This window comes from Rhinolophus sinicus, linkage group LG03 (assembly GCF_036562045.2).
Source record: "Rhinolophus sinicus isolate RSC01 linkage group LG03, ASM3656204v1, whole genome shotgun sequence".
NCBI lineage: Eukaryota > Metazoa > Chordata > Mammalia > Chiroptera > Rhinolophidae > Rhinolophus > Rhinolophus sinicus.
The window spans coordinates 99,699,818-99,715,391 of NC_133753.1; the positions used below are offsets into that span (position 1 = coordinate 99,699,818).

The 15,574-nt window shown below is 50.0% G+C and overlaps 1 protein-coding gene across 2 annotated transcripts in view; it reads right to left on the bottom strand.

Moving 5' to 3' along the window:
* The window catches only part of PSTPIP1 (proline-serine-threonine phosphatase interacting protein 1), a 47,628-nt gene extending 32,433 nt beyond the window's left edge, over positions 1-15,195 (bottom strand). The window contains exons 1-2 of one of the 2 annotated variants that reach the window (XM_019718524.2): positions 12,251-12,508; positions 12,020-12,088 (exon numbers count right to left, since the gene is read on the bottom strand). In XM_019718524.2, the coding sequence (XP_019574083.1) occupies positions 12,020-12,055 (36 nt within the window). In that variant the 5' untranslated portion in view covers positions 12,056-12,088; positions 12,251-12,508. Of the gene's footprint in view, positions 1-12,019; positions 12,089-12,250; positions 12,509-14,689 lie in introns of those variants that run through there. The other variant, XM_074328326.1, reaches the window with a different exon arrangement.
* Between the last annotated feature and the right edge of the window lie 379 nt (positions 15,196-15,574).

The following is a 15,574-nucleotide window of genomic DNA, read 5'->3' on the forward strand; positions in this document are numbered from 1 at the left end:
GTGGGAAATGGTGGCCATGGTGATTAGTACTTAGTAGCTAAAAGTAAACCAAGAAAGGACATAAAAAAGGAAAGCTGGGTTTGGATCCTAGCTGTGACACTTAGCGGGCCTTGTTGTTCCCAATCTCTCAGCCTCAGTTTTTTCATCTGCAGAGTGGGATGAACACTTGGACCCTGTGCCCTCACAGGGGCCAACGTGGGATGTCTTGCTTGTGGCTGTGAACTGCTGCAGGTGTGAGGACTGGCAGCTTCCTGTGGGCTTGAGACTTGCTCAACAGACAGAGCTGGGCCTCTGGAGCTGCAGGGGAACCCCACTCCTATCCCCAAGCCTTTCCCTGAAGGCAAGGACAGACACTTGCAGCCTCTGGAGAAGGCCCCTTGGCCTCCTCTGCTGATCTTGGCTGATCAGGGAGCTCAAGCTGACCCTGAGCTCTGGCCGCAATGCCCTCCAAGCCCAGGGGCTAGCTGGGCTCCCATACCTGTGGGGCTCCTTGCTCTTACTAGGTCATTAATATGCACATTGCCACATAACCATCTTCTAACCACAGAAATTGATTTAATACAGATGGGGGACCAGAAGCTCAGCGAGTGGAGGGACTCAGCAGGGCCAAACGGTGAATGTAGTGGAATGGAAGTGGGGTGCTGGATTCCAAAGGTGGTGTGAGAGACAAAGATGGCACCCTTCAGGTAAAGCTTCTGTGTTGGAGACGGGAACTTGTTCCATCTTGCCTAACACAGCCAGTGTGCATCTGTCGTAGAGCCATGCAGTGGGAAAATGCATCTCTAACCAGAGCAAGGTGCTGCCCCTGGGGTTGTGGGTGCTGGCGCTGCCTGAGGGAATGTTGTGCTGTCTGGGACCATTCATTGTTAAACTTTCCCTCTCAGCCTGTCACTTGCACCCACACATTGGTAGGACTCAAACCAAGACTGTTGGCCCCTGCAGTACAAATTCCTTCCCTCATTGAATCTGCAGTCCCTCTAAGGTTGGGGGTGATCCGAGGATTGGGATGACAGCCAGTAGCTCATGGCAGCCCCTGCCCTGACCTGAAGCCTAGTCTCAGCTGCTGGTATTCGCCTTGCCCTGGCATCAGGCTCACGGCAGACACCACCAACATGGCACCTACCACTCTGCTGCCCTCTGCCGTGCAGAACCCCATGCCCTGTGCTTTGTTTAATATTCATGACAGCTCCAGGGACACTGATCTGTATATCTGTGCTGATCCCCCTCCCCACTGCCCCAGCCCTGTTTGCATGGACTGTCCCCAGCTAACCTCCTAGACCTTACCACTTGCAGTCTGGCGTCCCTCTGCCTGGGAGAATGGACTCAGAGCTGGTTTAGGAGGAAGTGAAAACATTCAGGAGGCGACTAAGAAGGGGACTCCTACTTCAGTGGCCGCCAGCTGATAAATTAGGAGCTAGAAGTCCTGACTTTTCAAAGGCCCCTCAGGTTTAGGCAGGCCAAGGCCAGGGCAGACATCAATTTCCTGCAAGGCCTTCCCATGATGCACTGAGGAAGAAGTCCGTGACCCCGGCCTGTGGGCCAAATCTCCTTGAAGAATGAGAGCTGGTGGGGCCTCAAGGAAGTTCAGAATTCACGGGCCTTCCCAGATGGCGGACGATAAGGCAACTACAGGGAAGAGCCCACATCCCCAAGGGGACCTCTCTAAGGAGGGTGTCTCTCCAAGTGTGCCCAGACTGGGAGAGTACTGGGAGATTTGTCACCGACTGGTAGCCAAGCCAGGATGAATTAGAAAGGCTCAAACCTTAATTTCCTCACCTATAAAACGGGAACAATAAAAACACCTCCACTTAGGACCCCAACTAGCCAACAAATCTTAAAAAGGAAGAACAAAGTGGGAAGAGTCACGCTTTCTGATTTCAAAACTTACTACAAAGCCACAGTAAAATAGTGTTGTACTGTCATAAGGACAGACATATAGACCTTGGAATAGAATAGAGAGCCCAGAAATAAACACTCACATACACGATCAATGATTTTCAGCAAGGATTGTCATGGCCATTCAATGGGAAAAAGACAGTCTTTTCAACAAATGGTTCTGGGAAACTGGGTATCCACATGCCAAAGAATGAAGCTGGACACTTATCTAACACCATATACAAAAATTAACTCAAAATGAATCAATGACCTAAATGTAAGCACTAAGACTGCAAAACTCTGAAAAGAAATCACAGGGAAATCTTCAAGACATTGACTATGGTGATGATTTCTTGAATATAACACCAAAAGCACAGTCAACAAGAAAAAACATAAATAAATTGGACAAAATGAAAATATTTTGTGCATCAAAAGACAATATTAAGAGAGTGAAAAGAATCCACAGACTGGGTAAAATATTTTCAAATCACATATATGATGAGGATTAATATGCAGAATACATAAAGAACACTTACAACTGAGCAACAAAATGACAAACATACCAATTCAAAAGTAGGCCAAGGACTTGAACAGACATTTCTCTAAGAAGGTATCAAACAGCCAAGAGCACATGAAAAGGGGCTCAGCATCATTAGTTATTAGGGAAACGCAAGTCAAAACCACAGTAAAACACTACTTCACGCCTATGAGGGTGATTATGATTAAAGCAACAACAACACAGAAAATAGCAAATGTTGGTGGAGATGTGCAGAAAATGGGTCCCTTGTGCACTGTTGATGGGAATGTAAAATTGAGCAGCTGCTGGGGAGAACAGTTCAGCAGTTACTCAATCCATTCTTGGGTCTTTACCCAAAAGAACTGAAAGCAGGGACTCAAACAGATATTTGTACACACAGGTTCACAGCAGCATTATTCACAATATTTAAAAGGAGGAAACAACCCAAGTGCCCAGCAACAGATGAATGGATAAAAAAAATGAGGTATATATGTAGAATGGAATATTGTTCAGCCACAAAAAGGAATGAAATTCTGATACATGCCAAAACGTGAATGAACCTTAAAGACATCATGCTAAGTGAAATAAACCAGAGACAAAAGAACAAGTATTGTATAATTCTATTTAAATGAGTTTCCTTCTTAGGCAAATTTATAGACTCAGAAAGTAGAAGTAAGAGATGAGGGACGGGAGATGGGGAATTATTGTTTAATGGGCGCAGAGCTTCTGTTTGGGATGATGAAAAGTTCTGGAAATAGATAGTGGTGATTCTTGCACAATATTGCTGAAGTACTTCATGCCACTAAATTGCACACTTAAAAATGGTTACAATGGTAAACTTTATGTTATGTATATTTACGGTAATAAAAAAGTAATCATATAAGGTTAGAAAAAAAGCAAAACAAACCTCTACCCTCTATTTACTCACAACTGAGTCAAATGAGGTCACGTAACTGGCGAAAGCCAGGTTCACGCTCACGACCAGCAATGGCGATGCATCCATAATCACCTCCGGTATCTAAACCAATGGTTCTCAACTCTGGCTGCACTTGGGAAACACTGGAGGACTTTGAAAAACACTGATGCCCAAACACTAACCCCAAATTCAAAAGTCAATGGCCCAGGGTGTGGTCTGGGCATTGGGATTTTTGAAGAACTACTGTCCTACAAGATCTGGCTCCCTGTTACATTTCTGATCTTATCTCCAACTACTTTCCACCTCGTCACACTGCCCCAGTCACACAAGCCTCCCTGTCGTCTCTTGAACATGTCAAGCACTCTCCTGCACCAGCCTATCACCTCCTCTCTCCCCCTGTCCCCTCCCAGTATGGCTTAGCTTCTCTTTTCCCATTTCCACAGCTGAGAGGCCCTGAGTCCCAGCTGGTCATCCCATCCCCACCCTGGCTGCTCCTGGAGCTCTAGCTAGCACTTCCTGTTACCCAATGCTGGGTGGCCTGTCAACACCAGCGGAAGGGGCAGTCACTCGCATGCCTGTACAGTCATCCACTGCTTAGGGTTCCTGGTCTTAGCAAACCACCACACCCTCCCACCTAATCCCAGAGGGTTCTTTGTCCTAGGCCTGGCCCAGTGGCCCCAAAGTCTGTCTGGGTGGCAGCCCCAGGCACATATCGCCTTTATGAGCCTTGGTTTTAAGAATGTCAGCTTCACAGGGTTATTGTTGCAATTAAATGCATCTTGTCCCTTGAAGCCACGGAATACTCTCTAATGGTGGAATTTAGTATGCAATGGTGAACAGAGTTTGGGAGGCATTCTGGGAGTAGGAGGATCCATATACGAGGCTCACCCTGTAGGTGCACATCTAATGATAAGTCTGGGTCCCTTGGGATCGATCCTATGGTAAGCAGGGGAAGGTGGTCCCTTTAGCTCTGCCCTGGGCCTCCCCATCTTCAAAGCCTTTATCTTAGGTGAGCATCACTCTGACATCCTACAGATAGGACACTGAGGTTCAGAGAAGGGAAATGATTCTCCAAGGCCCTCCAGCAAGAGAGGGTGAGTCAGGGGAGGCTTCAAAAACACCTGGTCCCTTCTGAGCCTGGAGGATGGGGAATGACTGAGCCTGTGAGGGAAGGACCTTCTGGAGCTGACCCAGAGGGTGGTCCACAGGGCACAGGGCACCACCTCTCTTGCTGGAAGCCAAGGCAGTGTCGGTTTCCACACCAAGTTCCTTCCGTCATGTGATTTGCAGTGTTAGCCAGGCTCTGGGTGGAAGGAAGGGCCTCCCGCCCACAGCCTGTAGCCTCCCGGCCCCTCTGCAGGAGATGAAACGCCCACCCTGGAAATGAGCCAAGAGGCAGAGACATATCTCTGCCACCACCTATGGCTCGTCAAGACCTTTCACAACTCAACTGGCATCTTTCCTTCCTACTAGTCACCCTGAACAATCCTCTGGGCCAGAAAACGGTCTTCCAAACCCACTGAGCCCACTATCCCTCCACACCTTTGCCAATGCCAATCCTTCCTTCCACCTGGAGTGCCACTTGTCCTCCTGCCACCTTCCAAATCTTCATCCACCCTTTCAAAGCCCAAGCTAGAACCTGTCTCTCCATTTCAGGGGCTACCCCAGCTGTGTGTAGGTGTCAGGAGCAGCCAGGAAAAGTCTGCGAGTCCTTGGGAATTGGAGGGCAATGAGCGCCATTGAGAGGTAGATCTTGTTTTCCACCAAGGGTAAAATCAAAGGTCTGGGTTACATTTTTGACCCAGGACACTGCAGCCAGTAAATCCTTTGGGTGACCATTGGCAGGCATTGCAAGTGCAGAGCAAGCATGACCACAAACCTCTGCAATCTGTGTGACCATCAGACAGCTGGCCACGTCCTGTGGGATGAGGAGAGATGAGCTAGGTTCTCGGGTCCCGGGGGCCCACATAGCACACAGTATGCGCAGAGTATGTGCAAGAGGAATGCTATCGAACCACAGATTTTGCCTAAAATGATTGGTCAGCCTGGAAAACAGGAATTGCTTAGTTTTGTTTTTAAATATTTTCCTTTTAATGACATATGTAATTTATGATCGCTTGCAGAAAATTACGGGGGGAATGGAGAGAAAAATCACCCTACTTCCAAGACCATAGAACCCAATGCCATCTTTTTATCCTACAGGAATTATAATTGAACTAAGAACAAATTAGCCAATTGCCTTGAATTCAGGGGCAGAGCATGATGGCATCCGACATACCTGAGGGGCAGTCCCTGCTCTGCCCTGCACGTGTGACCATGGTCTAAGCCTGCCCATGCCTCCGTGCCAGAGATGGGAGGACACTGACAGCCGTCCACGCTGTCAGTAAGGGCCTGTAGAGGGTGGGCTAGGGGATCATGCAGAGTGACTCCCAAAGGGCCTGGCGTGTATTAGTCACTCAGCAACCAGGCATCGTTCATACTCCTCTGGGGGGATTTAAGGAGCTGGGACTCAGAGAAAAAAAGTTGTCATGGAACTTGAAATAAATGCTTCCTTTTTTATTTTTAATTTAATTGAATTTTAAAGTAAGTAATACATTTAATGATCCAAAAATCAAACAGTATAAAAAGTGCGTAGTGAAAGCACTCACTGCCACCCAGCCCTGTCACCCATTAATCTCTAGTCTCACTGCTCCAAAAGGTCATCACTTTAACTCGTGCTCCGTGTGTCATTCCAGAGACTCTCGTTGCCAAAAGAAGCCTATGCCAACATAAATGCTTATTCCCCCACTTTTCACAACAGGTCGAATACCAGACACACACAATTGGGCTCTGTGCTTTTCACACGTAACGCCATGCCTTGCAGAGCTTTCCCAACCAGTACGGAGAGTGCGACCTTCCCCATTCCTCTGACAGCCATGGCCAGGGAGGCACTGGGAAGGCAGCTGGTGGAGGCAAAGGCGACACAGCCAGGCCCTTCCTCTCTAGCTACCTGCACAGTCCCTGATGCTCAGGGGGACCTGTCTCTCGTCATTGGCCTCCTCGGCCTTCAAGGCCACAGGGCCTGCCCTACTGTCAGTCCTCCCACGGCGTCTGAGCAGACTGGTCCCCGGCAAAGCCCCTCTGGACTCGCCCCTCCCAGCCCCTTTCAGGCCATTCTTGCCCCTCCTCCCTACATGAAAAGATCCATATCCAGCCAGGGGTCTATGAGGGGTCCCAAAGTATCTGCTAGTGTTAATCCCCCACTTTTTCACCCAGGAATGTCTCCTCTTCTGGAAATCTACCCAAAGAAATAACTCTCAACTGAACAACCTTGATACACAAAGATCTACCCATTGCTTTACTGTTCAGAATAATAAATAATTGGCAATATCCTAAATGTGCATCAACAGGGGATTGGATAAATAAATGATAGCATGTCTCCCAGATCTACAAGCTGGAGGACTTATTAACAGTGGTATTTTGAAGATGAGGAAATCACACCCACAACCATACATGTTCATAATGGAATTACATTGCAAAGGGGGGTGGTGCCACACAACAATGTGAATATATTTAACACATCTAGACTGTATACTTAAAATGGTTAAGATGGGAAATTTTGTTAGGCATGTTTTACCACAATTAAAAATAAATTTTAAAATGCAAGAAATAAAATGTGGGGAAGAATACAAAATTGTGCCAACAACCTGCTTGCACCTATGTAAAATAATCTTAGAAAAACACAGCAAAATATTACCAGTTGTCTCTGTGTCACCTGAGGGTGTTCTAGTCTTACTTTTCTCTATTTTCCCACTTTCCTCTTAGGACCTTATATGCATTACTTTTGTTTCTTCAAAAGGTGTATACACATCCGTAAGTGCCCAGAACAGAACAGGTGCCCAGTGAACACCAGTCTCTCCTGATTTTCTGTAAGGCCCTGGGACCACTGTCGACAGGTCCTGAGGTGGGGGACAGGCAGCTTTAGCACAGACCGAAAGTGGAGCCCCTCTTTGTAGCCTCCTCAGTGGGGACCTCAGAATCTAGAACTGGGAAGGGGAAGAGGCGGCAGCAGCTGAGTGGACACATGGGGGAGGGGAGGCCCAGCCTCGACCCCTGTGCCTCCCTGTGATTCGTCCCCCAACCCAGGGAACAGGACCTTCCTCTGCCCTCTGTCTGTTGCAGACCTCAGCTCCTCCCAGCTTGGCACAGAGCTTTCCAGATAAAGCTGGAGCCCATCTTCAAAGGAGAGAGATGTGACCCTAAGTCAGACGGAAAACTTCTGGCTGGTCCTCTCTGTTTCTCTTGGCTCCTGCCCTAAGCTGAGGAGTGGCGTGAGAGGCCGCTGTAGTTTCTGTGGCCCAGCCCCCACAGGCCCTTAGGGTTTCTTTTAATGACCCCAAAAGGGGTAGGATGTGGATCGCAATAAAGCCTGGTCCAGGGCTAGATTCTCCCTCTTAAAACAACATCCATTGACTTCTTTGCAAAGGCCGCTGGGTATGTAGGTCTGGGTGGGAGGGAGACAGTGGGCGTGGAAGGTGTGTCTCAGAGCCCTGCTCCTCTTGAGACACACTGCCTGGCCCAGTTGTCAGGGAGCCTCTGTTCCCAGCACTGGACACTGACTTCCTTGAGGACAAGATGGTCTTATTCATCTGATTGGATGTAGGCGTGAGGCTCAGGGGCCCAGCTTAAACCACCTAGGTGAGAACCCTGCTTAACAAATACTTGTAGACTAACACTAAAGTGAAATGAAGGAGACAATGGGTTTAGAAAGGCAGGTGGGATGATGGAGACAGCCATTGTTCACTCATTTGTGTTACGAACATTGACTGAGTACACACCCCACCTGTCCACCCTGTGCTGAGTGTGCAGACAGGTGTTTCTTGCGATACAGTTTGGTTGTCTGCTGGGAGCAGAGCCACTGGTGAGGACAGCAGTGTGTATGGGAGGAATGGGAGGCAGGACCCTGCCTTCTCAGGCTTCTTGCCCCCCTGACTTGGCACTGAGGCAGGTAATAGGAGGCCGAAGGCCCTGTGGGCTTGGGCATCTGGGTTCTCAGCCTCAAGCTTGTCTCACTGACAGGCCCTGCTTTGAGGCTCAACTACAAACTTCCTGAGAAGCCATGGTGCTCTTTATGACTGTGTGTGTAACAGAAATCAAATTCTCCTTTCCTTCCCTCTGTGGCTAGCCCACCCCTGACTCATCTCCACAGCAGTCTGCCTCTGAATGCTCTGCCACAGAGAAAAGTAGCCTATAAACAAATACTGTTTACCCACACTGACCGCATTGCAAATGCAGGCCTACCAACCGATAGGACTGGTCTGCTCCCACGCAGAATGTTTCTACCATTTCTGAGACATTATGTTTGCTTCTTATAATTTTCCTGTTTCCTCTCTTGTTATCAGGCCACGAGCTATCTCTGAAACTGTCTCTAACAGCTTAGGTCCACCAATATTTATCAATCACCAACTGTATATCAGGTTCCATAGAGACCCCTACTAATTGCTGTATCTACAGATTAAAAGATCACATGATCAATCTCATTAAGATTGTGGGTAACTACACAGGAAAGAAGGTGCCTGCCTGCCTGCTGGCTGCACAGGAGAAGGGCTCCACCCAGGGAAAAGGGTGACTGTCCCTTCGGCCCTCACCTCGCAGCCACACAACTCAGTCTGTCCCCATGTGTCTCTGACACCTTCTGAGTCACTGGCCCTCTGCTGGAGCCCAGGGAAACTCTCTTCATTGCTGGCTTTGAAGAAACAAGCTGCCATGTTGTGAGTTGCCATATGGAGAGGGCCCTGTGGCAAAGAACTCAAAAGTGGCTGACAGCCAACAAGAAATTGAGGCCCTCAGTCCAGTGTCCTGCAAAGAACTGGTGTTGCCAGCAACCACGTGACCTGAGAAGCTGATCGTCCCCCTGCTGAGCCTCAGGTGGGAGCCCAGTCCTGCTCCACACCTTGACTGCAGAGGACTGAGCCCAGCCACACCCAGGCTCCTGGCTCACAAAACTGGGAGAAAATACATGTGTGTCACTTCAGGCTGCTAGGTTTGTGGTAATATTGTTATACAACAAGAGATAACTAATACAGATAGTATCTGCCTGTGACATGAGAATAAATATGTATTTGGTCTCTGCCCCTGTTTCATGGCACACAGCTCCTAAAACTCTTGGAATCTCAATAATAATAATAATAATAATAATAATAATAATAGGTATAATCAGAGTTCATAGGCCCTAACTAAAAGCCACAAGCCATGTCCTATGGGTAAACTATATGAGCTTTAACACAAGCTCTTAGCTCTTCAGAAACCACTTCTATTTTTCTCCTTACTGTGAGCTACTGCAGGAAACAGGGCTGGCAACTTGCGTTCTGGATAGTTGAGGCTACGCGATAACTGAAGTGTGGTGGAATTAGACAGCATTCTTCTAGTTCAGTGGTTTCCTTCCACTATTAAAGACTAGTCATTTTTATATAGTGTGCTGCCAAGCCACAGGGTTTAATGGCATTGCCTTGGGCTGCGGTAGGGGGTGAAAATCAGGGAAGGGGCAGGCTGGGCTCTGTCCCTAACACTCCCGCAACAGTAGATCAGTATGTCTTTTGTGTTTGACAGATTTGTCTGTAAATTTAGCTTCAAGGTAGTTCTATCAACCTTGTTTGATCTTACTTCTCTGGGATGTGGGAAGGACAGAATTTTTTTTATCCATTTTGCCAACGTGGCCCAAAGATTTAGTGACTTGCCATGTTGATAGAGGGGAATGAAGCACCGTAGATGAGAACCCAGGCACTGGAGCCAGGGTTTAATCCCAGCTGTGTGTGCTTGGGCAAGTAACTTAAACTTTCTGTGCCTTCATTTTTTCCCTCTGAATAATATGGACAACAATAGCATCTACTTCATTGGTTTAAATGAGTAAGTTGACACCTGGTCCTGGCACAGTGCCTGGCACATCTTTAGCGCTCTGTGAGTGTTAGTTGTCTTCATGGGCTGGGCTGGGCTGGGGATCAGGGGATCCTCAGTGCTGACAGTGACCTTTAGGGTCACCTGCTGAGGATCAGTGTTAGAGGCTCCCACTGGCCACTTCTTTCTCTCCCAGCTCTGGCCTTCCCCAGGGAAGCTATACCCTCGCCCCAGGCCCGGGGAGCCAGCAGTGCAGGAGAGGGGGCACCCGGAGGCCATGGAGCCCTGAGCAGCTCAGAGGTGGGGCACATGCAGAGTGTGATTGGCGGCCAGCTCAGGACGCTGACACAGGTGAACTGCTTTCTTGCTGCTGCTACTGCTGCTGCCATAACCTGTGCCCTCATACACCATCCCCCACTGCCCAGGTTCTGTCATGGGGTTGTTCCTTGCCTCAGCTCTGCCCTAGAGAAGGTGCACCCAGGCACCCGGCCTGGGATGTCCTGGAGGTAACACAGTCAGGGTCTCCTGGCCTGCCCCGGGCTACACAGCAACCTGCCCTTCCAGGCCCTGCCCCTTTCCCCAGCCGTGCACTCTGAGTCAGAGCGGGGACGTGACTCACCACTCCCTGCCTCCCCCACTGCAGCCACTCCACCCCAATTGAGACTTAGCTGCCCTCCTGGTGCTTGGGATGGGTTGAGCCACCTCAGCCTTCACCGGCTTCTCTGGGCTGGTCCTGGTTCTTTGTAGAGATGGGGGAATGAAGATCCAGAGAGGCATGGGGTGCTCTCCCCAGGTGGCCCTCTGCCCACTGTGTGGTCAATGTAGGCGTGAAGCAGGTCACTCATATACTGGCCACAGGTCCCAGAAAAGGGCCCAGGCAAGGGAGGCTGTTGACTAAGCCAAAGGGCCAGGGAGTCTTCCATGGGGCGGAACAGCCTCATTCATCAGCTCCAACCAGAGAAGTCTGAGCTTTTCTCCATGAGCCACAGGGGCAGCCAGAGTCTGAAGAGCAGCTGGGAAGGTTGAAGGACAGCTAGGAAACAGCTGAGGGGTCTGGGGTCCAAACTGTGCTTGCAGGCTGTGTGGCCTGAGCCAAGCCATTTCACCTCAATGAGGCAGGTGGGTGCTATTATTTCATGGAAAGAATTTTATTTACAGCTGCACTGAATTTAAGAAAGTGATCAAGGCATTGCTCAGCCCTGCTGCCTCCTCAAAGGGCCCCTAAGGGCTGCACTAAGAGGGGCTGGGTGAGGGAAGAGAGTTACCATTTGGGTGCCAGCAAGGAGCAGGGACCTGATTACATTTGATCACCTTGTTTAACCCTCCCATTCAGTTGGTATGTATATTAATATTAATCTCCACTATACAGATGGGGAAAATGAGACTCAGAGAAATAAAATGACTTGTCCAACCTTTAAATAGCAGAGCCAAGATTCAAATTTGAGTTTGTTTGGTCCCCAAACCTGTGACCCATTCCCTCCTTTGTCTTGCATGGCCTCCTCAAACTCCCACCCACATATTAGACTCTCCTAAGAAGATCCTGCCATGGGGAGAGGGTTGCCTGGAGGAGAAAGAGTCCTGGGAGCATAGGGGATACTCCTTGCCCACTGTGTTGAAGTGTACAGAGAAATCAATACCCTAGGCCGAGGACTCACTTCATCTTCCAACTTAGAAGGAACAGTGGCCCAGGTCACTTCCACAATTAAGACCAAAAACCAACCAGCATTTTTATGAGAATACCCCCATCTTCTCTTGGAACCACACCCCCATCATCTGCCCTGGGGAAATTTCAGCCAAGCTGCACTCGGCTGTTAAATTCCCAGGCCGTCTTTACTCACCCAAAAGGAATCTCTGAACTGAAGCTGGGGCATCATCTTCAGGAAAATGCCGCGGCAAAGCTTGTTTTCCTGCCACAGACAGGGCTGAATGAGGCCAGGAGCCAGGAGTACTGTCCCAGTCCTGCCTGGTAGGCTGGCCCAGTCTCCCCCAACTCAGCCGGTGCTGTTTGCAGCACCTCAAGAGGCACTCAAGCCAGAGCTGAGCTGCCAGAAGGAGGAAAAGCACACAACCTGTTTTGCTTGGGGTTAGAATCAGCAGCAGAATGAGGAAGGAGCAGTGCCCAGTGATGGGAGGGCGGGTCCTGGTGTGCTGCCCAGCCCCTCACCAGCTGCACAGTGATGGTGGCGGAGAACCCAATCCAGGCTGCGGGACTAAGTAGGGATGCCAGCCCCAGCTAGGAGGCAGTGGCCAGAGGGAGAGACAGTTTTGTACACAGGCAAGGCAGGCAGGCAGTCCAAGGCTGCACAGGAAGGTCTGTGCAACCTCTCCTTGGGGGCGGGTACCAGGGCTCTCGCCCACAGGAAGTAGAGCCAGTGTGCTCCCCTGTGCAGCTCCGCCTGCCACCTGTCACCCTGCTGCTTGCCTCCACTTGCCCTCTACTGGGCCGTTCTCAGCGGCTATACATTTAGGGAGCCTGAAGCCCACTGAAGGTGTGGGCATGGACAGGGCCCCAGCCCCACTCCCGATCTGGTGCAGAGATGCTAGACTCTACAGCCCTCACCAGCAAACTGTTTGGGAGAGGCTTCCCAAGCCCTAGGACTTCATCATTCATCAAACCCTGATTTCTCGGTGCCCCAATTCACATCTGCCCTCAAGGAGCTCACGATCTAGGGGCAGACACAGCTGGGCTCTGGGTACTGTGGGAGCACAGAGGTGTGGTGAGTGTGTAACTGGCCAAGAGAGAACCATCTGAGGCTTCACGGGCACTCTCCCTACCGCTGCCCCAAGTCTTCAGATGAGACACTCTGGGGCAGGATGCCCCCTCTGAAGGTGGAGTCTTCAGGCTGGAAGAATGTGGTTGGACGAAGAGAGACAGCAGTATACAGGTACAGATGGAGGAGTTTGAAAATCCAGGTTGAGGGCCAGTTTTTGTTTTGTTTGGGCCCCACCCTTCACTGGTTGAGGGATATTAATTGACTCTCCAACTCTGTGAGCCTCAGTTTCCCCGTCTGCCACCCTCAGTCTTTGGAAAGGAGAAAGTCTTGAGACCATTACTGGAATTTCTGGTTTGGCTGGGCAGGTGCTGGAGGCATTGTCAGGTACCACCTTGAGAGGAGCCCTGGGCTGGAGCCCCAGACACAGCCCTGAGGGGCCAGGGCCTGCCACGCAACAGAAGATGCCAGCAGGGGCTCCTGAGCCCAAAGTCAGTTGGAAGAAAGGGTGAATCAGCTTGTCCACAAATCAGCATCCCCATGAGCACCCCTACTGACGAGAAAAATGAAAGCTGCTGTACAAGAGCTAAGCTCCCAAGTGCCAGAGATGTGTGCCCAGGATTAGAGATGGGGCACACTCATACTTCTGAAATAGCTCCAAGAGAGAACATATCAGGGAGAACTGCAGAGGAGTGTGGTTGCCCCTGTAGCCCCCTATCTCCCAAACCCCTGGGTTTGAACTAATAAACATCTTCAGCATTGAAGGTGCCCTAGTTAGGTTTTCTGTTGCTTGCCGCGGAAGACCTCTAATGGTATGAATATCACCTTGAACCTCAAAGGCCAAATGCTGAGAGACTGAACCTCATCCCAGTGGCATCCCATCTCCGATAGCTCTGACTCAGCCTCCCTGGCCTTCGTTTTTCCACCTGTCAAATGGTATAATGCCTGTATTTCTACAGGCAGACGAGAAATCCTTTGTTAATAGAAGTCTCAGACCTTCTTATCGGCAGATCACCTCATAGCCAGTCTCTCTCCCCTGCCTCTCCAGGAGTTCCTCCCATCAGCCCCCCACAAATTTCTGCTCCCAACAGGCCTTTTCCCCTCTCCCCAAAGGCACTCTGCACACTCCTTCTCCACACCTCACTCCGTTGTGCCCCAGCCCCCTGCTGGCACGCCTTCCTTGAAGTTCCTGACTTGGGCAGGCCCTCCCAGCCCTTAAGGCTCATCTCACAGGAGGCCTTCCTTTCCTAACTGCTGTTTCAGCCGGGGCAGCCCCGGAGGGATGGCCGCACTGGTTGTGGGCTAAAACAATTGAGGAAGGAAGTAATGGGAGGCATCTAAAGAGACCATAAAGTTCTCTGCTACAGAGAGGTCTTCCTCCTCCTCTCCTCAGCGCCCCACCTTTTGCACCTTCCAAGGCTGGGCCAGAACAGCCCATGCAGCTTTGCAGCACTTGCTGAGTGCCAGCGGCACATTAAGCCTCTTACAGACCCCTCACGTTGTCCTCACCCCACCCTGTGGGGTACACAGTCACCATCCCTGCTTCACAGATGAGCAAACAGGTGATTAGAGAATGTATGTGTTGTACATCTGAAACTAATATAATATTGTATGTCAACTGTAACTGAAAAACAACAACAATTATTTAAAAAAAAAAAAAAAGTACACCAAGCAGTGTTGCTCTCACATCACTACATCACTACATGTCAGTGTGGTTGTTTTTCATTTAAAGTTCAAAAAATAAAGTGTAATTTAGTACTGAAAACAAACCAAAAAAAAAGAGTTTATGCGACTCACCCGAGACCTCGTGGCCAGTAAGTGGAGCCCTGGGCTTTGGGCCAGGTCTGTGTGACGTCAAAGCTCATGTTCCTGACCTCCATAGGTCTCTAACCGACAGCCCTCTCTCCACAGCAGGTGTCTTCCTTCCTTCCTCAACTAACACCTTCAGAACCTCTCGCCTTTTTTTTTTTGATAGCTGTTAAAACTAAGCCAAGGGAGCGTGAGCGTGGTGGGGCCTGCGATGCTACTGGGCGAGAGTCCAAGCCTGGCACAAGGTCTTCTGGCTCGCTGTGTGACGTGCACCCTCTGAGGGTGCCTTGACTGCAGGAACACAAAACCAGAGGGTCTGACACAGAGGAAGGGTGTCATGTCCCAACGAGGGGTCTGGAGGGAAGGCGACCTCCGTGGGGTCCATTCGGGCGCCGATTCCGTTTCTCTGTGATTCTCCTCCTTCACTATCTCCTTCTGGGGCTGCAGACCTCTACTTTAATGCTCCTGACACAGACACACCTACAGGAGAAGAAAGGATGCTTCTGTGTCCCCTTCTTGCAGAGCCTCTCTTCTCCTCCTCCTCCTTCCCAACCACCCAGCAGGACTCCCCTGGTGTCTCATTGGCCAGAAATGAATCACATGCTCACATGTCACCATCACTGGCCTCAGGATTCCCTGACTGGGATGCTGTGCATGTTGGGAGCCAATCACCGTGACCACCACAGCCTCCTCCCAGCCAGTTGCATAAGCACTGTGGGCACCAACTCCTGCCAGACCCTGATGGAACAGGGGCCCAGAGAGAAGGCAGACCTGGTCTCTGACTTGAGGATCCTACAGACAGGTTCTAGAAAGATCTCTCCAGATGGGAAATGGCTCAGAGAGGATGAGACCAGCAGAGGTTGTTGTAATATC